Source organism: Microcebus murinus, chromosome 18 (genome assembly GCF_040939455.1).
Source record: "Microcebus murinus isolate Inina chromosome 18, M.murinus_Inina_mat1.0, whole genome shotgun sequence".
NCBI lineage: Eukaryota > Metazoa > Chordata > Mammalia > Primates > Cheirogaleidae > Microcebus > Microcebus murinus.
This window is the reverse complement of record NC_134121.1, coordinates 25,129,022-25,153,050: the sequence shown is the minus strand read 5'-3', so window position 1 is coordinate 25,153,050 and position 24,029 is coordinate 25,129,022. Positions and strand designations below refer to the sequence as shown.

At 50.2% G+C, this 24,029-nt stretch overlaps 1 protein-coding gene across 1 annotated transcript in view; it reads left to right on the top strand.

Moving 5' to 3' along the window:
- The window catches only part of ASIC2 (acid sensing ion channel subunit 2), a 251,986-nt gene that overhangs the window by 169,279 nt on the left and 58,678 nt on the right, over nt 1-24,029 (top strand). Inside the window, exons 2-3 of the mRNA XM_012791177.3 lie at nt 871-1,021; nt 16,074-16,201. Coding sequence (XP_012646631.1) covers nt 871-1,021; nt 16,074-16,201 — 279 coding nt within the window. The remainder of the gene's footprint in view (nt 1-870; nt 1,022-16,073; nt 16,202-24,029) is intronic.

Here is a 24,029-nt window from a genome sequence, read left to right as displayed (position 1 = left end):
CATCATGGGAGACTGGGCGTGGTGGGTCTGGATTTCAGCCTAAGGGAACAGTGCCCTGCTGGATTTTCAGCACAGGTTTAATGTGATCAGGTTTGCATTCCAGAAAGAGTGAGCCATGGTTAGCTTAGAGGATAAGCTGGAGAAGGGTGTCAGAAGACTAGGAGTTGAGCTAGATAACCAGAGATGCCCAGGCAGGGAATGCTTGGGTCCTAATTATGGCAGCATAGAAGAGCCAAAGTTAGATGCAGAGAGAGTATTGGCAGGCTGGGTCACTGGACCCAGGGGGGTAAGGAGAAGGAAGAGCAGACAGCAGCGACTCCGAAGGTCAGGCTCGTGCCCCTCGGCAGGTGGCGATGGCGTTCCCCAGGACAGGGGTGCAGAATAATTGTCCGAGGGGGTGGGGAAGCTGAGGAAGGTTATCGGTTCCCTCTGGGACAAGCTGAGCGTCTGGGCTCTGTGGGGCACCGGAGGGTGTGCCTCTCAGACAGTGAGTGACATCAGTGTGTCTGGAGCCGGGCACAGAGCTCGGGGCTGCAGGTGCGATTGGAGGGTGAGGACTTTACGATGGTATTTAATGGCTGGATGTGAACAGGACCTCCCGTGGCAGTGTTCAGAGGGAGAAGAGACAAGATCCCATTGCAACCATTGCAACAAACCCCAAAGGGTGTCCAGATTGGCTCTCAGGTTCCAGGATTCCACTTGGCCAAAGGCGTGCCATCAGCCTGGGTGAAGAATCACTGTCACCGGGAGGGGTGATGGTGACGGGCTATGGGGACTCTGACCTGCGGTCGGAGGTCTGGGGTCTTGCCAGTCTCTGGACCCCAGTCTGAAGTCACCCATGTGCTTCTCTCTCTCTCTTCTCTCCTTCAGGTGTTTACAAAATATGGGAAGTGTTACATGTTTAACTCAGGCGAGGATGGCAAACCTCTGCTCACCACGGTCAAGGGGGGGACAGGCAACGGGCTGGAGATCATGCTGGACATTCAGCAGGATGAGTACCTGCCCATCTGGGGAGAGACAGGTGAGCTGGGCACAGGGACGGGCACTGGGCGATGGCGGAGGGGTACAGGGCCGACTCTGAAAGACTGGTTTGGCTCATTTGGGAGGGCTTGGCCCACCCTGCGAAGGACTGCTCTGCAGCAAGGGGCTGGTGACATGTGGCAAATGGGAAAGATGTCCCAGGCATGGGCCGGGATATGCTGGGTTCACTCAGCTCACTGGTGGGAGAGGACAGTGATGGGAATACAGGAGAGGGAAGGTAGGTGGGGGGAGGGGAGGTATTGGAGAGGACCCATGGGAGAAGGTTTGCAGCTGCAGGTGTGGTTGGCCAGGTGAGTGGCTTGATTTCAGGAGAAGAGGAAAGGATGGACCAGCCTCTTCCTCTTCCGGCCATCCTGGATATCCCAACCCAGCTAGGAGTCCAACCAAAAGGAAAACAGGCTCCTGCCCAGTGGGGAAGGTGGAGGGGGCTGTGAAGTGTTGGAAAACCAAAGGACATGGACTCAGGGACCTGGCCCCCTGCCTGTGTGAGCTGAGGAAGGTTATCGGTTCCCTCTGGGACAAGCTGAGCGTCTGGGCTCTGTGGGGCCCATACATAGGGGGTCTGTTAGTGCCCATATATAGGGCACCCCCTATGTATGGGCACTAACACTTATTTCCTGCATTCATTTATTCATTTATTTATTCAGCAAACCATGTATACCATCTCAGGCTTTGCACTAAAATAAGGACATTAAGGCAACAAAGACCAAATCCTTGATCTGAGCCTGGAGGAAGAAACACAGCCCCGGAGGGGCTCGGGGAAAGCACCGTAGTGCATGGGGTATTTGAGTGGGGTCTTGAATGAATGAACAAAAGAAATAAAACCCATTGACTTCACAGCGTGGCTGAGGAGCTCTCTGTGCACTGGGAACAGTGAAAGGATGGTCGTGACCAGTAGCTTGGGGATAGGCGGAAAATCCCAGGGGCAGAGGGTGTTGCAAGTATCTCACATCTTGGAAGTCAGAAGTACTGCAACATCTGGAAGCCCCATTCTGCTCAAAGCAGAGCCTCTGGTACACTCTTGCCCGCCTTGTGGACAGCTTTAGCTCTCAGATATTTAGGGAGGCAGTGAGGAAACGACTCCTCTGGACATAATTCTGACTCACAGAAGGACCTTGAGGGGAGGGGGCAATGGTTTGCAAGACCACCGTCAGCACATAATGCACCAAGGAGTGAGTTAGAAAAAGCCACCCACTTTGTTTAGACCCGGACCTATGGGCTCGTGCTTAGCGAGTAGAAGGTGACTCTATGATAACTGCCAAAAATGTCCCTTCCTCCAGGCTAATGATGCCCTCAGTCAAACATCTCTGTGTGGGGCACCCTGGTAATATGCCATTTTAAAGAAGGTGGGCTCAGTCCCATGGGGACCTAGAGAGTGTGCCCCCGAAATGGGCCCTGTGGAATGTCAGGAGTTTGGGATACTACATGTTACAGGAAAATAAAAAGGATCTGGGGTCCAAAAAGAATCTTGGGAACCCCAGTTAGACAACATTAAACACATTTATTCACTGCGGAGATTCTTTAATATGCTACATCATGAATTTCCAAGATAGGAATATTGTATGCGGCATTTATTTCCCAAATGCCTTTGACCACGGAAACGTTCTTTTTCACAGAAGAGCTCACAAAATGTACTTTCTGAAAAGCTGCCCTAGACTACAGAAGTGCAGACTTCATGGCCAGAGGTTTCTAACGGAAATTAAATTGAAGACAGGGAGGAGGTTGTTAAAAACGAAATTCTGTGTAGATACCTCTGAGGAGCTTCAAAGATAAAAGAAATAGGCAGTGGGTTATCTAGGTTGCACATGAGAGAAACCTGAATCAAACAAGCTTAGGCATAAAAGGAATTGTTTTGCCCTCGGAACCCAAGGCGAGCTTCAACAACCAGCCTGCAGGAGGGACAAGGATGCTGCGAAGTCAGAGACAACTGGAACCAAGGGCTCCTCCGCCCTCGGATCTCTCACTCCTCCTCTCCCCAAATCCCTTTCATTCTCTCTCACCAGAGAAAGGCTTTTTCCACACACATTTTTCTTTTCACACAGGGCTCCCAATAGATCCTGAGTTTTATACTTTATGGATTCCACCACCAGCAAGAGACTGTTTTGACTGTCTCACTGATGTCCTGTTTGGGGAAGGAAAAAAAACAGGGAAGGGATTCATTGGCCCAGGTCCAGTCAGGCGCCCACCCCTGGACCAATCAGCAGTGAGCAGGGGTGTGAGTTCATGGGATGACCCTGTAGTAGACCCAGAGGAGGCTAGGTAAGGGGCAGGTGGGGAAGGAGCTCCCAAGAGAACTGTGCTGGGTACATAGTCCCGTGAATGGCCGCACTCTGGGGGATGTGGGGGTGAGGGTGAGGGTGGGTTACATCAGAGGAAACCAGAATCAGTGCACAGGGAGCTGCCCAAGGCACTCAAAATCTCAGTGGATTGGCTTAAATGCTGGAAAGATCATAAATGGCCCCTTCCTTCCTCATCTCCTTCTATCCCTCCTTTACTCCAATGAAATACGCTTATTTTATCAAATATAATCTGCCTTGATTTCCCCAAATCCTAGCATTAAATAAGCATAAATGTGACAATATATTGGATATAATTTTAAGCAAAGGAATCATTTTTGAACACTGTGCTATACTAGGAGTCAAGATCTGGCACCCAATACCCCTCCTGTCTCCTCACCTCCCACCAGCCGTGTTCACTTGGCTCTGGTCACATGGGCTTCCCTGCTGCTTCTGGGGCGCTCTTACTTCAGTGCAGCTGCATCTGCTACTAACCTCTGCCTAGAATTTTCTTTGCTCAGATATCCAAGTGGCTAATGGCCGTCCCGCATCAACCCTTCGCTCAGACATCCATATCACCTTCTCCATGAGGCTGACCCTGACCACCCTGTTTCAAATTGCAACCCCTGTCCCCACCCCCATCCCTCTTTATCTGCTCGATTTGTTCTTGTTTCCATGGCATGTGTCACTTTCACATACGCCATGTGAAACGTATTTATTTATTTTTTATTGTCTTCCCCTTCCAATGAAACACAACCCCCCCCCTAAAAGTCAGGGATCTTGGACTACCTGGCACACTGATGTATACTGGTGATAAATCTTTGTTGAGAGGGAAAAAAAAAAAAATACTGGAATTGTGCACACTGCTAAGGCCAGGGTGCGGGAGAAGCTAACGTTAATGAGTGGCAGCTAGGTGCCACCTACATTCCCACCTACCCTGCGGACAAGGTATGACAGTCCCCGCTGCAGGATGGGGACACTGAGGCCCAGGGAGGTTGTCAGCTCCCCAGCGGCACACACCTAGTTAAGTGGTGAACCAAGCTAAAAGCCCACATCCAAACCCAAAAGCGATGACTAAATTCCCTGACTGTTCAAGATGGGATTATAAAAGCACCGCCATGAAAATGGCTCAGGAAAAATGTTCTGGCAATGTCTCTCAAGAGAGAATGGTGTATGATAGGGCTGCTGTGGTCCTCCTTGTCTAGTCTTTCCTCTTTTCTTTTTCAAGAACACAATCATTATATTGAGTGAAAGCTTCAGCACAGTCCCCACATATAAAACAGACAAGAGCAGAACTTCCCTGGCTACACTGGAGGTGGGGGACCCCATTTGCTTTCTCCCTTGTCCAACCCTAAGGAACCCTAGGGTTCCATGGAGCCCACTTTGAAAACCACTGGAGGGGAGGTGGATTTTATTGGCATGAAAAGTGTTGGTTGGTTCTATGGCTGTGCCCATCCCAGAAACCAACTCTAAGCATCTCTCTCCCTTCTCCTGGGATGGTGAAAGAAGCTGAGGACATTTCTGCCGAGCACCAGAGTCTCAGGGAAGCGGACAGCCTGGACTTCTGATTAAACATGCTGGGTTGAACACATGTGTTTAGGGGAGGCCCTTCTCCCAAACCCCACCTGAATGGCAATCAAAGAGTTTTTTGTTTTTTTTTTAAATGTAAACCCACAGGAAAAAGAGGATGGAAGAGAAAACAACAATAAGTAGACGTCAGCACATTTTTGGAAGCTGCAAAGCAAATAGATGAGTGGCAACTGAGGTTGCAGAACAGACAAGGCTGAAAGCTAATGACCCGCACTGGGGAAGCCAACAAAAGTCAACAGTCCTCACCCTGGAATCCCCAGAAAACATCAAGAATTTAAGGCATCAGATAAGGCTGGAGACAGGGATAAGAGAAAGAGCTAAACCTAAAAGGATTGGTTAAAAGTCCCTAGAAGGAGCTGTTAGGTGCCCAGATGTCCTCCCGTGGCCCAAAGCAGCCAGAAAAACACCTCTCCCCATCCCAGCAGAAGGGAATATTGAAACGGGCTCCGGACTCGGGGAGAGCAGGCACAGCTGAGGCCGGGAGTGAGGTGCTCTGGGGAAAAGGGGGAGATGAGGTGAAATTCTGCTCATTGAGTAGTGAGAACCTTGGTCAGACTCATCTATCTACCCCTCCCTCCCTGAGCAGAAGTTTGGATGATCCATCCCCAGGGAAACTGACAAGCTCAAGAGGAAAGACCCACAGACAATGACAGCCAGGAGTCCTCAAACTGCCTAGGCAGGTCACCTTAGAGTGATATGTCCTTGATAAGTCCACAAACACACGAGGACATGCTGTGCATCCTTTAATAACCTCTTAAGCACGATTGGACAGCAAGGAGCCAGGCGTTTGAGGGAAGCCACTGATAGGAAAGGAACCCAACCCAAACAAGAAAGAAACACTGGGGAAACAGAGACAATGGCTAACAGCACAAGCTGTAAAGCCAGACTGCTTGTGTTCAAATCCCAGCTACACCAATAACCAGCTGTGTGACCTTCATCAACTTACTTAACCTCTCTGAGGCTCCAGTTGCTTAACCTCTCTTTACCTCCAAAATGACAATAATAATATGATCTACTTTATAGGGTTGTTAGGAGGTTTGAAATGAGTTAATATTTATGATGTGCTTAGAAAAGTGCCTGGATAATACTAGACACTATGTAAGTGTTTGATAAATAAAAAATAAATGCAGGAAGCAGAAGAAAACATCAAAACACTTTAATTAAAATTCTCAAGAGAGGCAAGAAATGATACTGCATCCATAAACATAAGCACAGGATGCTATTAAAAAGGAACATTCAGAGACGAAGAAATTAAATTAAAAATATGACTGCAAACATTTTTTTTAATCCATAGAAGGATTACAATTGAGGACATCTCCCAAAAAAGTAAAACAAAAAGACAAAACAGGAAAATGAGAGAGAAAAAAGTATGAAAATTAGAGGGTCAATCCAGGAAGTCCAACATCTTTTTTTTTTTTTTTTTTGAGACAGAGTCTCACTTTGTTGCCCAGGCTAAAGTGAGTGCCGTGGCATCAGCCTAGCTCACAGCAACCTCAAACTCCTGGGCTCAAGCAATCCTCCTGCCTCAGCCTCCTGAGTAGCTGGAATTACAGACATGCGCCACCATGCCCGGCTAATTTTTTTTTCTATATATATTAGTTGACTAATTAATTTCTTTCTATTTATAGTAGAGACGGGGTCTCGCTCTTGGTTTCGAACTCCTGACCTCGAGCAATCCACCCGCCTGGGCCTCCCAGAGTGCTAGGATTACAGGCATGAGCCACCGCACCCGGCCCCAACATCTTAATACCAAGAGAATGGAGAAGAAGACATTGTCGAAGAACTAATATAACAAAAATTCTTTACTGAAGTACCTGATTTTCCAGATGAAGAGTTCACCAAGTCCTGCCTGCCTGCAATTGTGGCAAAGCAACCAGACCAAGACACATCCTGGCAAAATTCAGGCTTGCAAAAATAAAAAGAAAATTTTTTAAATTTCTGGAGAGAGAAAACAAGTCCCACACCTGGGATCTAGAATCAGAATGGCCCAGGACTTCTCCACGGAAGCAATAGAAGCCAGAAGACAATGGCACAACGCCTTCAAATTGGTGGGGGCGAAAGATTTCTAAGAAAGAATTCTCTACCCAGCAAACTCCAAAGTATGAGAGTAGAATTTGGTTCCAAAAAAGTGTGTCTCCCACAAAGACTTTTTCAGGAAGTTACTGGAGGATATGAATGAAAACCAAGAAAGAGGATCACATGAGATTCCAGAAACCGGGGGTCTGGGCTCAGGAGAGTCCCAGGCATGGATGAAGAGAAGCACACGGTGACAGCTGAGCAGGAGGCCTCGAGAGCGATCACTCCCAACTGCAGCAGGAAGATGCTGGACAACCCTTGTGAATCTGGCTGGCGGTACTGAGACCTGTTTTACAGCTCAGCCATCGCGCCTGGGATTTCTAGTGATGGGTACCCAGCAAGCAGAACAAACCCACAAGGAAAAAGCAAGGCCAAACAGAGCAGAACAACAACAACCAAAAAAAAAAAAAAAAAAAAAAAACAGGGAAAACAAAATAGTGTCAGAAGAAAGAGATCAAAAACATTATGTGCTACAAGGCTGGGCTGTGCACAATATTTACAGACTCAAAGCTGGATACTGACTTCGCCAAAATGGCATAGACCTATATTTGGAAGGTGACAGGAAAGGAGCCATGGTGAAATACTTCATCTGAGAAGCCTAAATTCTCATCTTCTGTGGTTAGGTAGGAATCATGCAGATAGGATCATATGATGAGAGATGATTCCCGCCTGGTAGGAATTCAGTAGGTAATATCTAAAATTTTTTAAAACCAAGAAATAACTGTCAAGCAGTTAACATCCATGGAAATAAACAGCAAACACAGTGAGTTGCGAGTCGTTACGTCTGAGAAGTGGGACTCAGGGAGTAGGACGAGATGGAGCAAGGGGCTGCTGTTTTTCATCAGAAGCCTTGCGGTGCCATTTGGCTTTTTAAATTATGTACACATATCGCTTTGATAAAAAATAAAAATTAAATTAAAAATAATCATCAATTTTCAGCGTAGCTGGAAGGCCCGAGCAGCTATCAAGGGTAGCACGTTTCCTATCTCCCAGGACACATGGGACACAGCGAGCATGGATGCTGATGGTTGCTATGGTTTCTCTGACATCTCTGCTCCCGGGAAAAACACTTGTTGCGGCGCCCGGAGCTAAGCACCTCCCCAGAGTGAGAGGAGCAGGCAGGCTCTGGCCTGGATTCTGAGAGCCCAGGGTACAGGGACAGCAGCAGCCAGCTGAGACACCGCGCTCGCTCTCAGACTGGGGCCTTTGTGCTGCGTGGGGGGTCTCCCCAGGTGCCCGAGGACTCTGGAGAAAGGATGCCATAAGTCAGAAGCACTGTTGGAGGCAGGGTATCCATTCAGCAGCCAGAAGCAGCCTGACTTTTATCATTCTGGGAAGATCCACTTAGTGCACCTGCTAAGTGCTGTGCAAAAAATGTTTGTGATCTAGTTAGAACTCCCAGCCGGCCAGGCAGTGGTCCAAGGAGAGCATCTAGGAGCAGATGAAAGAGACCCACCCTCAGAGCTCATGTCTCCTATTGAATAAATCTCCATTGAGCACCTACTATGTGCCAGCCATTCCAGTGATACAGGTGAAAGGACCAGTCCAGGTTTTCAAAGATTTTACAACCTAGGGAATGCCTTGAGGGCTCTTTTTATATAGTAGTTGGAAATGTGTCCATCCCACACCTTTCATCTAAAGTGCCTAAGGAGGCCGGGCTCAGTGGCTCACATCTGTAATCCTAGCACTCTAGGAGGCTGAGGTGGGCGGATCGTTTGAGCTCAGGAGTTCGAGACCAGACTGAGCAACAGTGAGACCCCGTTTCTACCAAAAGTAGAAAAAACTAGCCAGGCATAGTGTCACATGCTTGTAGTCCCAGCTACTCGGGAGGCTGAGGCAGGAGGATTGCTTGAGCCCAGGAGTTTGAGGTTGCTGTGAGCTAGGCTGACACCATGCCACTCTAGCCAGGGCAACAGAGTGAGACTCCATCTAAAAAAAAAAATAAAATAAAATAAATGAAGTGCCTAAGGAGTGCCAGGCATTTGCAATCTGTTCAGAGCACATGTGAACAATTAAGTGTCATCAAGTGCTACGATAGGCAGAAGATGGAGGGAGAATAAAGGAGACGATAGTCAGTTCTAAAAGGGAGGGAAAGAGTATGTCGAGGGAGGCTTCAGAGAGGAGATGACCTTTGGTTTTAGTCTCAGGCCTGCTTGCCAGGATGCTGGGCAGTGTGTGGGAGTTAGAGGGAGATGTGGGGTCCTGGGGAGATGAGGTCCCAGGCAGAGGGAGAACAATGAGGAGCAAAGGCCAAGAATGGCCCGGGATGTGCTGGCATCCGGCTCTAAGGATGAGACCTGGGGCTGGAGAGGCAGGGAGAGGCCAGATCCCCAGGGGCCTGGTGTGTGCTGCTAAAGCACAGATGTTCTCCTGGGAGTCCTGCTACTCAAAGTGTGGTCCTCGGACCAGCAGCGTTGGCATCACCTGGGAGCTTGTCTGACACGCAGCATCTCGGGCCCCGCCCCGACTCTGCATCGTGACAGGTCCCCGAGTGACTTGTGTGCACATTCAAGTGTGAGAAGCTCTGATCTAGACCACTGTTTCCCACCCTTTGGAAGGAGGAGGATGTCTTCTTAACATCAGAACTATTTCTCAGCCATCACCCTACATTGAAAGCTATCATGCTTTTTTTTTTTATTCATTTATTGAGAAAATATTCAACAACAAAAAGTTGCCGTGAATGCAGTAATGCTACGGACGTTTTCGGATCCTATGATCACGTCGCAATCTATATGCATGGTCCGTTCGGCAATCTGGTTGTACCTGACTTCCACCATCTGTGTGCGTAGACGGAATTTTTATAAATAGACTCTTATAATTTCAGAGACTTCCTGGTGGCTTTTCAAGGGCGTTATCTCCCGAACACAGGTTGCCCACCCAGAATCACCAGCCTTCTCATCGAGTCATTTGTCATCTCTGAGCCTGCATGCTCTGGGGAAACTCATTATTTAAAGAATCCTTGGGGTAAATCTTTTTTGTAATGAGACTAACCCCAACTCCTCATGCAGCGCCTTCATTAATGTGTGTTTTGAAAATATTCTGTTTAGCGGGAAATGCAAGTGTAGCCACACTTCTCAGTCACGTAAGCAAGTCCTAATATTACCCCCTCCCCCAACACGGGCACGTCACCCTACAGTGTATAAGGTGCTTTGCCAGCGTTCTAGCCTCTGAGCCTTCCCGCTCCTACAACATAGACAGGGGAGTTCTAATCATTTAACATATTTGACGCATGCATTAAGAAGGTCTCCGATACATTCAGCGACTGTCCCACAATCTCATGGCTAAGAAGTACTGGAACTAGTGTTTGAGTCCACATCTTCTGATTTGATCCTCCTGGGTTCTTTACACCTTAAAAATGAAAATTAAAAACAAAAAGTTGCTTTAGGGAACACTCAGTTCAACAGGGTGATATGTTTTTGCCTAGAGTGTCATGGGGTCTTTAAAATACTAGCGTGCTCCAACTCTGCAGGAGGGGCTGAAGTTTGCAGCTTTCACCAAACTCTTGTGGCCACTCGGTAACATCTCCTGGATATCCAGCCATTGGGGAGAACACCGCTGCATCACGCTGCTGCCCCGAACAGATATAATTGCAGCCCATCCGGCGTGGGGACACAATGTTGATTTTTCTTCCTCCGAAGAAAGCTCGCCTAGCCTCAAAATGTCACCTGTGAGCAACCAAGCGTGAGCCGGTCTGCTGCCTTATACTGGGCCTACCTGACAGCGGTAGGTTGGAGAGGGAGAACAAGATACGCATCGTCCAATTTTAGAGAGGCAGCAATTTGTGAGTTCTTTGTGCTGTCTTTAGAAAAATCAACCTCTTCTGGCTTGATGTGGGTTCTGAACGGCCGCGTCGACTTTTTTTAAAAAAAAAAGCTATTTTGCAGGAGATTAAGATGAGATGCAGTGAAGTGAAGAGATTTGCACACGGTCTTCAGCGCAAAGCATTTTACAGCTAAAAGTAACCTGAGAGATCAGCCCTCACTTCATTTTAACAAAGAGGGAACTAAGGCTCAGAGAGGCACTGTAACTTGCCTGAGGTCACACAGCTCTTTAGTGGTGGGGCTGGGAGTCAAACCCAGGTCTCTGTGATGTCAGAGCCCATGCACTTCCCTGCTGCTCTTCCCAGGCTTCAGGTCTCTTTGGACATCTCCGGTACAAGCAAGGGAGCAGAGTCCCAAGTTGGCACCTCTAGCTGAGCACAGACAGCATTCAGTAGGCCCTTCCCACTAGGGAACTCCAGGACTAGGGCTGGAACTCTGGTCCCCATCCCCGTCACTGTGCCACTTTCCCCTGATCTCTGAGATGGAAGAACAAAGCCTGCTGGGACCATTGTAAATTAAACTGTTCTTTCCCTTCCATCCCTGCCCAGCTTGGAACTTACTGGCCTGTCGTCTGGGACCAATGCTGCTTCTAGTTGACTAGCAGAGGGCAGAGGAGGGTGAGGAGTCAGGAGACCTGGATCCTGGACTCTGCCCCGCTGCCACCTGCCATGGGACCCTTGGCCACTCCTCTGGAGGCCTCAGTTTTCTCACCTGAAAGCTGAAAAGTTAGTTGAATTCAAGAAGTGTCAAGGGCTCTCCTAGCTCCAAAATTCTGTGCAGCCACGAGTCATAGTCTCTGGGCCTGTCCTTTACTTTCTTTGAGCTTTGGTTTCCTCCTCTGTCAAATGAACATGACATAAAAATAAACAAATACAATTTAATAAAATAGAAATATTGACACCTGCCTCAGGACAGCGGGGGGCATCCAGGAGATGAAGTCTGTGAAAAAGCTTATCACACATGTGCCAATATTGTTGTTCTCCACGTCCCAGAGGGATTCAAAGCTCAGCCCGATGCCCAGACTAAAAAGTCCCAGAGTATCCAAATCAATGCAGAATGTGACCAGCAACAATGGAAAATTGCAGAGTGTTTGAGCAAGGCCACAAGGTGGAGGGCAAAACTCATGGGCCTTGCAGCCCAACAGCCAAGGGTTTGATGCTGGGTTTGCCATGTGTGGCTAGGGCAGGTGACACTCTCAGTGACTTGGTTTCCCTGCCCATGCAACAGGAGAGCTCCCTCTTGGGTATACTGTGACGGGTAAATGAAATGGTTAGCTGACCTCTGACTCTGCCTCGGCCACTCTGGAACTGTTCTTGCAGCGGGCTGAGGGCATCCCTGTTTCAGAACCTTTGTGCTTTCTGCCCCCTTGGCCACCCCGTGCTCACTTGCTAGCTTCACGTTGCTACACAGGCACCATCACCTTGAACATGTGCTAAGCCCTGTAAGCCAATGTCTAGGCGCTTTAAGGGATATGACAATGAAAAAGGTATTCTGTCTCCTCTGCTCACCTTAAGAATCCCAAACGGTTGAGCCAAGGCACCTGTCCACAGTAAATAAGCCACGATCTGGTGCGGTAGAAAGAGTGCCGAATGAGAACCGAAGAGACCTGGCCCCTCATCCCTGCTCTGCTCCTGACTTGCCAGGTGGCCCTGGGCAAGTTGCTTGCCCTCCCGGCTCCATTGCCCAAATGCGGCTGGCCTCAGATCCCCAGGGCAGAATCCCCAGAAATGCAGACTCCTGGGCTCCCCCCTACCAGGGTGACTGAATCAGAGTTTCTGGGTGTGGGTCCCAGGAAGTGGCACCCAGGCCCTCTAGGTGATTTACCGTGTGTCCTGGCCTCCGCAGCAGATGGTCTGAGGTCGCCTTTGGCTCTGACAGCCTGCGTTGGGTAGCCTCAGCTCACAATCACAAGGTGGGTCTTCGTAGCCAATCAGCTGCCCTGCCCGGGCCAGGGGGAGAACGAGGGCAGGTGTGAGGGCAGAAACAGGGGCTGCTGGAGAGTAATCCCAGAGGAGCCAGGGACATCCTGGTGAGGAGTAGAGACAAATGCATCTGGGGACGAGGGATAAGAGCTTTGGGGAAAGCGGGGTGGGGTGGGAAGGGAATGCGGGCTGGAGGATCTGGGACTGCAGCCGTGGTCTGACCGTGAATACGCCCCATTCTGCTACCCAGAACCCTGCCCAGATCACCCAGGGCCTCCGCACCAGGGACCCTCTGGAGCACCTGCTCAGGGAGGAAGGATGATGGCGTCCTTGTCACCTCCCAGCTCTGGGAGGAGGGCAGGAGTCTGCCCACAGACGAATGTTCTAAAACTGCACCGATCAGTAAGGTGGCCGCTGGCCACGTGTGACTATTTAAGCTTACGTTTTCATTAAATTGAAATTAAATAAAATGAAAAATGCAGTTCCTCCATCCCACAAGCTGCCTTTCATGGCCTGCGCCCACCCTATTGGGCAGCACAGGTTATAGAACATTCTCACCTTTGCAGAAAGTTCCACTGGACAGTGCTGTTCTGAAAAGAGCAGAAACCGTATCCATCACCCTCTCCCACTCACCTCCATCCAGTTGCTGCTGGGTGTTTGTTAAACAATAACTAAATAAGTTACTTGAGGATTTTATTCTCTGCCAAAGCTACTGTAGCTTCTGGAATAAACTAGCGCCTCTCCGAACCCTAACCCTGTCGGATCAGCCCTGGGCGGCTCCCACTGAGAGTGGCACGCCGGGCCTGTCGGTTTCACGCACTACTCGCAGCATTTCTGGCAGGAAGGTTTCATTTCTCACTTCTCCCTGCAAGCCACAGGTCCCCCCCTCGGAGCCTGTCTTGCTGGCTGGAAGGCTTCTGAAGCCCGGTTGTGTAGCAAGCACACAGCTTCAGCGAGCTCTGGAAAACACGTTTTGGCATCCCTCCTGCTCCCTCCCACGGCGGCTCACCGAAGGCGCTTTCAAATCCTCCCAGCAGGAGCGTCCCTGCAGTCCCCATGTCACTCCAGGCTCCCTCCTCCTCCTCCCTGTTCTTCGGGCTCCTTGCCCTGTCCTCAGCTCTCGGGCAGACTTTAGAAAACATAGTCGCCGACAGCTGACTGCTCACCCCATTCCATGCAGTCCTCCCTCTCCTGAAGTCCTCCTCCCTGATCTGAAAACCTCCCTTGAGGCTCCACCTGCGGGCCAGGGAGCGGGGGCCCCAGAGTGAAAAAGACACCATCTCCTATCCTGAGGAATTCACCACTGATGGGGGACATTGACACAAAGCCACCAGTGTACAGGGACATATGGATTGGAATTTGGACGGGGTGACCTGGGTTAAGAAATTCCAGAGCACTTGACTCTGCTGGAGGGACGGCGGTACGTCCATGGATTGCCTGAGGCTCTCTCCTGCTCCTGGCCGGAGTTCTCTTTTCCTGAACCCCCATATCAGCCTGGACTCCTCTAGACTATGAAAGCCCTGCCTGTCCTTCCTCCCAGACCCTGTCTGCCTACTGGACCTTTCTTTCCATGTACCCCTGCCTTGGAATTCTCACCCAGCTCTAGACCTGCCATTACCTGCCTCGGTCTGAAGACTCAGGCTTTCCATGGGTGATTCTGTCCCCATGGTTGGCCCCAGCCCTTCCCATCAGCTTTTCTCTTCTGTGCCAGCTTGAGTGTGTCCCCAAACCTTCCGCAAGCCACAGTCCCAGTGCTGACACATCCTCCTTCCCTCCCTAACCCCCAACCCCCATTTTTCCCCCTGCTCATCTTTGATTCCTGCATTTATTCATCCTCTCCCCATTCTTTTTTTTTTTTTTTTTTTGAGAACATTCCTTGATTTGGACTCCAGATTGGCCTTGCCCATTAATGAGCGAGGGAGGTTTGACTCACCAATTTCCCGTCCACTCATTCAACAGGCATCCCCTGAGTGCCTGCTGTAGGCCTGGCCCTGTGCAGGACCTCTGAGATGCAGAGAGAAAGCCTAGAACTTGGCCTCAGGATGCTCCAGCCTGGTGGAAGGACAGTCAGACGAAGGACCATGACACATGCTGGGGCAGAGGCTTCAGCAGGCAGATGTGGAAGATACAACAGAGCAAGGGGAGGAGTTGCTTTGGGTGACACTGGAGGGCTAATCTTCAGTGACAAGTGGGGAGATGGTCAGGTGGACAGCGTAGAAGGACATTCCAGGCAGAAGGAGATGCACATGCGACCGTGCGGAACAGGGGCCAGTAACACCCAATCCAGGCAGCCTTGGAGGGCTCGACCACATAGTGCGGCAAGGCTGGTGCCAGGTGGGTTACGGCGCCTGAGCTCCGTGTAAGCAGGGGAGAGTTGTGCAGGTTGGCACTTTGGAAAGCTCGTTCTGAAGGCTGTTTGGAGAGGGTATGACAGGAGCGGGAGAGCCCGTAAGAACTGATACAATCCCACAAGTGGGATCGCAAGCCAGGTTGTGCCACCCCTGCCACCTGCCACTGCCAAGGGCCGTTCCTCCTGCCAAAGGACAAAAGAGGGGAAGCTTCCCTTCGAGTTGCCCACCTCCTGCAGCTCCAAGGGGCAGGCAATTTGGCAGACAAGCAGCCCTGCACTTCCACTTCCACCGCTGCAGCATCGTGTCTTCCTCCTCCTGACAGCCTGGTCTTCAGCTCACGGCCCAGCAAGAAAAGTTAGCCGATAAAACAAAAGAGCTTGACTCATTTCATAATCCCATTCTAAGGATTTGGCAACTGAGGCAGGGAGTGGGCCTAACTGAGCTGAATTAGTTTCTCACAGCTGCTGCAACAGATGACCACAAATATAGCGGCTGAAAACAGCACAAATTCATTACCCTAAAATCACGGGGGTCAGGATGCCAAAATGGGTTTCACTAGCTCAATAAAATCAAGGTTGTTGGCAGGGTTGTGTTTCTTTTGGAAGCCCTAAGGGAAAATCCATTCCCCTTCCTTCTCCAGCTCCTAGCAGCTCCCTGTGGCCCTGGGCTCATGGCTCCTTCCTGCACCTTCCAAGCCAGCAACAGAGCATTTGTCCTTCTCTCTCTGACTCTGATGCTCCCGCCTCCCTCTTACAAGGACTCCCGCGATGGCATTGGGCCCACGTGGGTAACCCAGGGCAGTCCCTCCATCACATCTGCAACGCTGCCCTTGCCATGTGAGATAACCTCCTCACCGTTTCCAGAGACGAGGACGTGGACATCTTTGGGGGCCATTATTCTGCCTACAGCATGGCCTTTTTAGGGTCCCTTTGAGCTTTGCAACCCCAGCTATCTGTTGTCACTGACCCGCGGCTCTGTCCATCTTTGTTCTTTCAGAGGAAACGACGTTTGAAGCAGGAGTGAAAGTCCAGATCCACAGTCAGTCCGAGCCGCCTTTCATCCAAGAGCTGGGCTTTGGGGTGGCTCCGGGGTTCCAGACCTTCGTGGCCACACAGGAGCAGAGGGTAAGTTCCCTGGGCCCCCCAGGGTCCGTCGGCGGTCCTCAGCCTAGCCCGGCCACCTGCAGAGGCATGAGGAGGAGAAGTGGGATCCCCACTCCTGGCAGGAGGCCGGGGCAGGGCTGAGCATGCTGAAATTGGAGAAAGATGTTGGCCTCCCCGTTCCCTTCACCACGTGTCCTGACCCACATGTTGGTTCCTGAAATTGAGTATGAGGGAAACCCAGCTTATTTTCCTTTTCAACGAATTGGTTGGTTTTTTTTTTTCTTTTCCAGAACATTCTATCACAGTGTGACTTTGCATAAGTTGATTTTTTTTTAAATGAGGATTTTTTTTTTCTTTTTTTTTTTTTGGCCAAGGGATGCTAAGGGGAACTGCTAACCAGAGTTTGGTATGTTTCATCATTGTGTTAATGCAATTCAAAGCAGCCTGCAAAGAGAAAAGGGATGGAGGGAGACTCCCGTCAAGGGGTTTAAGTGGTGTGAACTCTCGTGCATGAATTCCCGCCTGCTCTCTCTGATGTAGCCCTGGGGAGGGGACACACCCAGCCGGGACTGCGGCATCCACTCTGTCAGCCGGTGGAGGGAGGACGGGCGCAGCCTCGCGTCTGAAGTCAGTCTCACATCTCAGACGGGAGAGCTCCGCAGACTCTCGGTAGGGAGGAAGTCTCAAAGCAGGACCGCGGAGAGACAGACGCTGTTTCTCTCTCTCATCTGCCGCATGCGTGGCGTCTGGTTTGCCTAGAATAAAAGCTCCAGAGGCTATGACAGGGAGGGAATCCTAAACCAGGTCCTCCTCGCCAATTTGCTGGAGGAGGCTTCCGGCAGCGTCGAGTCAGTGGGTGGCGGAGACGCGGGCTCTAGGGCTCTAGGGTGTGAGAAGGGGAGAACTGGGGAGAACGGTGGTGCAGAGCAAGGAAAGGTGCATGCACGTAACTTAGGAGCTCAGTTTGTTTTCAAAATCGAGCTCAAACGTCATCTTTCATCTAGCAATGATCACAGCTGTTTGGCCATTTTGTAAAGCAATGTCTGCATTAAAAACTGGTTATAAATCTATACACGAGCTATACTTTTGACACTCTGGGAAAGCGTCGATGGTGCCAGCCTCACAAACTGTGCCCTGTACGCAGTGCCTGGGCAGCTGGTGAAGGCCAAGGTCAACCTTCACTGCAGCACATAGAAGGCGGGATGGCAGCTTTGAGGCAGGGGTGGGGGTGCTGGGAGCAGGTGGTGTGAACAGAAATGGGGGTGTCCAAGGGTGTGCAAGGTGGGAACCACATGGTACAACCAGAAAAATGCATCCTTGAGGACAAAGAAGGGCGTGAAACAGACGGCAAGGGAGACAAGCTTAGGGCTGAGGTTTGAGAGTCAGGAAGAGCGAGAACACGGATTACCCTGCAAAGACGGGCAGACGGACAGGCAGCCGCCAGCTGCTACCCTAGGTGGGCTCCTGAGTACTGTCAAAGGTACACAAAGCCAGACACTAGGTGACATGGTGAGGGCAGAGTTTAATCTACTATTGCAACAGAGAGGAAGGTCCAGCGTGACCTGAACTCAACTCTGATTTGCAAAAAGGGGACTGGGTGTCTTAAAGGGAGGATGAGGGAGGAATGGCAAGGGCTTGAGCAGAGTCAGGGACGTGGAAAATTACAGCCACCAGGAGAGGAGTGGGGCTTGCTAACTTGTGCCAACTGGTGCTTAGCGAAGTCAGGCTCCTGCCCTTCCACAGAGATTGGGAGGCAGGGGCCTTGGATTCATGTGTTGTCTAGAACAAATAGTAAGTTCTTTTGGCAGTCTTGAGTTTCCTCATTCAGGCCCTTTTTAAGCGGGGCTAGAGTCATCCTAGGAATATGGCTTTGAGCTGTTAGAAACTATGTTAGTGTTCGCTCAAGTCTCTGTGGGCCAGGGTTGAGAACTAGACAAGGAGAGGGCTCCAAGGAGCCTGGCTGGAGTTTGGTCCAAGAGAGAAAATTTCTCAGCACTCCCTTCTGTTCTGTGAGTAAACCCACGTCCCTTCAAAGACCCGGGCACAGATTAGACTAACAAATGTGTATATGAATTCTTTCACTATCGAAAAGTAGATTTTTGACTCCATGGCAAATCTGACTTTGTGGTTTGTTGAATGTACCTGCCAGCACTGTTGTTATGCATTATTTACTCCTGTTGACATCTGCCTGGTGTCTACATTGCTATTGGCATGCGGAGTGAGCTGACAGCACTCCTGCAAACGCAAAGTGTAGCTGGGGAGGAGAAAGTTCTCTGTAAGCTGCTCTTTTTCATCAGCCTGAGAAACGTGCCTATTCCCACCCTCACCCCACCCCACCTCCCATCCCCCTACCCCAGCTTACCCTCCATGAGTGAGAAGGAAGAAAGTTCTAGGCCAAGCGGGAAGTTGGAGCTGAGGACTTCTAAGAAGCCTTAAGTCTCTGTTTCTCTTCCCACTATGAAACAGAAGGGCTCCCCATGGTGAGCAGAATGAGGAAATAGAACATCTTCCCAGCTTCAGAGGGCAAATTTGTTGTTTGCTTTGAAGTGTATTCTCAGAAAAATCGGCCTCATTCATATCAGTACTTTCATGATTATTATAACTAATAAGATATTTGTTAAACATTTTACAGTCTTCAAGGCATTTCCGCATCATCTCATTTCATCATTTCATTTATATTAATAGAAAAATACAAAAACACATCCCAGGGCTAAATCTAATAATATATTATGTTTACATGTATATAAAAGAGCATATTCATAGGAAATAAGACTTGAAGGAAATAAGCCAAAATACCCACAGTGGGGGAATTATGAATGATTTATTTTCTTTTCTGGGCTTCCCATGTCTTCTATCACGTGGGTTTGTTCTATTTAATCATGCAGCAATATCTGTTGAACGCCTACTGTGTGTGAAGTGGTGGAGATACAGACCCAGTCTCTGCCCACATGTAGCCTGTAGATTCATGGTGCCTTTAACAAAGAAAAAAATGATGGTAAGCCAGGTATTAATATAATTCGGAATTGTGCCCCATTTATGTGGTCTCATTCTGCCAGTATGCTAACATGCCCTGTTGACCATGGCCCTCAAACACTGAAGTTCATTGTTGATTTTAAGAGGTATTTTTTTTTTCATATTTTAACATTTCTGAAATCAAGATTTGTTTTACAATCAAACAAATCTTAACAATGACAATGGGCAGTGTTTTTCCTTCCTGGTGGTCCATAAAATCACGGTGTATCTCACAGTCTATGGCCCATCAATGAAACATGGCGGCTACGTTGCTGTCAATCAGGATCCTGCTGCTTCCACTCCAAGTTCAAGGCTTGCAAGAGGGCCAGGGGTGACAAGACAGTGGGGAGCAGAAAGCCCTTTCCTGGAAGGTTGGTGTGAATCTGGCTTAGGAACATTGACCCCAGAGTGAGAGCCCTCAGAGGAACTGGTGACTTAAAGGAATCCTCTTGTGAATCTCTTTGTAAGTGGGGAAGTCCTTTGCATGGTAACAGTTAGCCCCAACCCAATGCATAATTACACACACACACAGACACACACACACCTTTCAATTTTTTTTAAATTTTATTTTGTAATCCAAAAGAATACAATCTTGAACTGCAACATAGACAAAAGATTGCTATTTTTCAATCTGCATTTGCCCTAAATGCGATTAAGCCTAGCTTGTCCCTGTCTTCCTAGACAACTTGAGAAATGCCCCCTGGCTCGCTAAGTGGCTGCGGATGCCCTGCACACTCCCAGAACCACCACCACCGCCAGGGACAGGCAGCGGGAAAGCATGCTGGAAGCAAGAGTAGAACCCTGGGGCGTGGGGAAGAATACCAACAGTTCCTACTGATGGAGCGCACACGATCTGCCAGGCATTCTGGTGCACAGACACTTGAGGTGCATTATCTCATTTAATCCCTCACAACAACCCTGCAAGGGAGGTATTGTTATCTCCCCTTTCCACGTGGCAGGACTGCACGGTTAAGTGCCTTGCTCGGGCTGCACAGCTAGGAGAGCAGCAGGGCTGGGCTTCAAGCCCAAATCTACCAGGTTCCTGAGCCCATGTTCTTTCTGCTCCACCACGCTGCACGGTTGTAACTCAGGGAAACTGGGGAGAGCGCACTGGGCGGTGATCCAGGGAGGGATTGGCCGGTGGGCATTTTCTTTTCCTGCTATGAGCCCAAAGAAACAAGGCTGCCCAGTACCATGCAGAGCAAACCGGCCTGGGAGCCCAGAGGCCTGGATTCTAGTCCCTCTGTGTCATGGGACGTTGGGCAGGTTGCTCCCTCCCCCTGGGCCTCAGTTTTCCCATCTGTGGAATGAGAGGCTTCAGTTAGATGACCTCAAAAGGCCACCAGCTTTCCCAGCCTGGGAGTCCCTGCCTGTGCTCACTCAAGGGCACAGGGATGGCCTGGCAGTTTGGCCGACGGTAGTTCCGCACCCACTGCCTGCTCCGCCAGCTGTGACTCCCTCCTTCGTGCCAGCTGGCATGCAATGCTCTCCAGGTAAATCAACGACAAGGATGAGAGATGAACGCCCTCCCCAAGGCCCTCCTCAGCCCGTCCGCTGCCCTCTCTCCAGCCTCACGGCCTGCCGGCCAGCATGTGCCCCACGTCCCGGTGGCGGGGAGCCATCCACCAGACACCCCACGCTCCTGACATCAGCATCTGTGCATCCGCACCCTCTGTTCCCTCTGCTGAGAAGCCCTTCCTTGTCCCGTCTACCTGGCAAAGGCCTCTTCACGCTTGCAGGCACTGCTCAGAGACCATGGCCTTCCCTGTCCCATCCCGCCACCCTCCAAGGAAGAGTCAGGGCTCCACACCCCACTTTGCACATCACTGATTCCTTCAGCAGCTATTCACTGCACACCGAATGCGCTGGGGAGGTGGAAGGAAGCAAGATCTGGCCCCTGCCTGGGAGCGCTCGGAGAATGAAGTGGGGATTTGGGCATTTTTTGGTCCCACTCCCGAGAGAGAAAACATTCTCCTTGCAGGATCACCTCCCCTTTAGGGTCACTGCTCCTGACAGACCCCCGCCTCTCCAGAACTGCCTTCTTCAGCCTCCATCAGCCCCTGTCTCACTGTACACTGGGGGCTCCCCAAGGGCAAGAGTGGTGTCTTTCGGGTCCTGTGTCCCCAGTGCCCTCCTTGTAGAGGAGCTGAATAGATAGTGTTGTCGTGGAAAGAATGAATGGACCACCCAGTGCTACCCTCCAGCACTCCCTGCCAACCCCCTCTCACCTCTGCCAAAATGCCATTAAAATCTGCCCTGAGGTCCCTCCTCCCCGAGGCTATGAAGCTAGGCAGTGATAGGCGATGATATCCGTATCATTTCTGGCTGCAAACCTAGACACTCTGCTCAAAGCAAAAGCTCATGAAAGGGGTCTGTGTGGATGAGAGCGGATGAACGGAAGAGAGAGCCAGGCCAGAAAACCCTGGAATTTGGGGAGAATTAAAAGAGCAAGTGAGTTCCCGTATGTGAACGTGCAAAGCTGGGATGTCCACGTGGAAAGATGTCCATGCAGAGCAAACCGGCCTGGGAGCCCAGAGGCCTGGATTCTAGTCCCACTGCGTCATGGGATGTTGGGCAGGTTGCTCCCTCCCTGGGCCTCAGTTTTCCCCACACCCCAGGGTTCTACTCCTGCTTCCAGGGGGCATTTCTCAAGTTGTCCAGGAAGACAGGGACAAGCTAGGCTTAATCGTGTTTAGGGCAGATGCAGATTGAAAAATAGCAATCTTTTGTCTATGTTGCAGTTCAAGATTATATTCTTTTGGATTACAAAATAAAAACTGGGAGGGCCTTTATCACCCAAGTGTGCTGATACGATAAAGGCAAACTCAAATGTTTAGGTCCTACCAGCCCCGGTTAGGTCTTTGGCAGGTTGTCTGGGCCCACTTGGCTACTGCAGACACCTTAGCCTTTGGCATAAGTTGGCCACATGTCCAACATTGGGAGGGAACCCTGCCAGGGCTCACAACCAGAAACGGCATCCCTCACTCCACCCCCAGACAAAACGGCCCAGGCATTGGGTGCGATGCCCGCCGCCTGCTTCTGACTCCTCCACTCAAGCTTCCAAATACAACCTTCCTAACTGCCTTTCAAAAGAGAAGACTCATTTGTCAATCTGACAGCCAGGTCCACGGTCCTTAATATCTGCGTTTCCCAGGCCCCATTAGAAATGGAGGCCTGCACGGTTGCGGTTTTTTCTCAAGGTAGAGGAGAGAATTTATTACGCACGCCTTTAGTGACTTCCAAATGGCCAAAGCTGGAGCCGCATACATATGGCAGCAGCTCGTTCCACCCCATCGAAGCACTGCTGTGTGGCCGTTCCTTTCGCCATCCACAGCGCACTCCGCTCCCCATAAATAGCCTGAGAATAAGAATCGATTAAACATCCACTGGCTTAGCTACTTAATCACGGGTTGCCACTCAGCCTCCAAAGTAGAAATAGCATCAGATCCCCAGATGGTTGCGCCAAGAGTTGGGTTTTCACCCTTTTTCCTGCACGGTATGAGCTTGGTGTTCTCAAGGTGGAGTTGGGGGCAGGGGGAAGGGGAGGGATGAGAAGGGGTCTGAACAGAAGTGCCGATTGGCTGGGATGAGCTAGGAATCGTGCCCAGCTCTGTTGGGGGAATCCAAAAACTCATCACATAAACGTATGTTCAAGTCTTAGGAAGAGACAAAACCATTCTTTGTCCTGCCTCCCACTCCACCTTGCAGCCTCTCCCTCCCCTTGACTTTGTAACTAAGAGTAGACAAAGAGTTCTCTATACATTCGTCCCCACATCTGCCATTTCACTTTCAGCAGTTTCAGTTACCCACGGTCAAATGTGACCTGAAAACATTAAATAGAAAATGCCACAAATAAACAATTCCTACGTTTTCAATTGCAGGCCATTCTGAGTAGTGTGATGAAATCTCACACCATCCCACCGGGATGTGAATCGTCCCTTTGTCCAGCCTGTCCACACTGTGTCCACCACTTGCCCATTAGTCACTTAGCAGTGGGCTCAGGGGTCAGATGTTCTATCTTGGTATCACAGTGCTTGTATTCCAGCATCCCATATTTTATTTCACAATGGCCCCAAAGGGCAAGAGCCCTTATTCTATTTTGTTATTAGTATTAATAACTGTTGTTAATCTCTTACTGTGCCTAGTTTATAAATTAAACTTTATCATAGGTGTCTATGCATAGTAGAAAACATAATGTATGTAGGGTTTGGTACTATCCCCAGTTTCAGGGGTCCACTGGGGGTCTTGGAACGTGGGCCAACCCATACCTCTTTTCTGAGCTCTGGACCTAACAGTCAAGGTGCTGGAGTCCCGTGGCCATCTCAAATCAACAGCCTAAACTAAGTTCAACCTCTTCCTGTTGCCACAACTACACCCCAAAACTGCTGCTCCCCCTAGAGTCCCCGACTCTGTGAATGGCCTGAGTGCGAATCCGCATTTGCTAGATGTGGGACCTGGTGCCTCCTTCTCCCCATCTGTGAAATGGGGATAATGGTGGCTCCGAACTCAGAGGGGAACTGGAGTACTGAGTGAATGCATGAAACACCCCTAGAAGAGCTCTTGGCATACAGCGAGTGCCCAATAAATGCTAGCTGGTACTATCCCCCCACCCCAGACCCTACTTTAATTCAGGTCCTTATGATTCCTCGCCTGGGTAAGAACAGCTCCCTGGGCTCCCTGCTGCCCACTTTGCCCCTCCCCGATCCATTCTCTGCACCAACAGGATCCTTCTAAAATGCGCCTCTGAGCATCTCCCTGCCTGGTCTGGCCCCGCCTACCTGTCAGCAGCATCTCACTCTGCCCCCAGCCTCCCACGCCATGCCACGGCAGCAGGGGC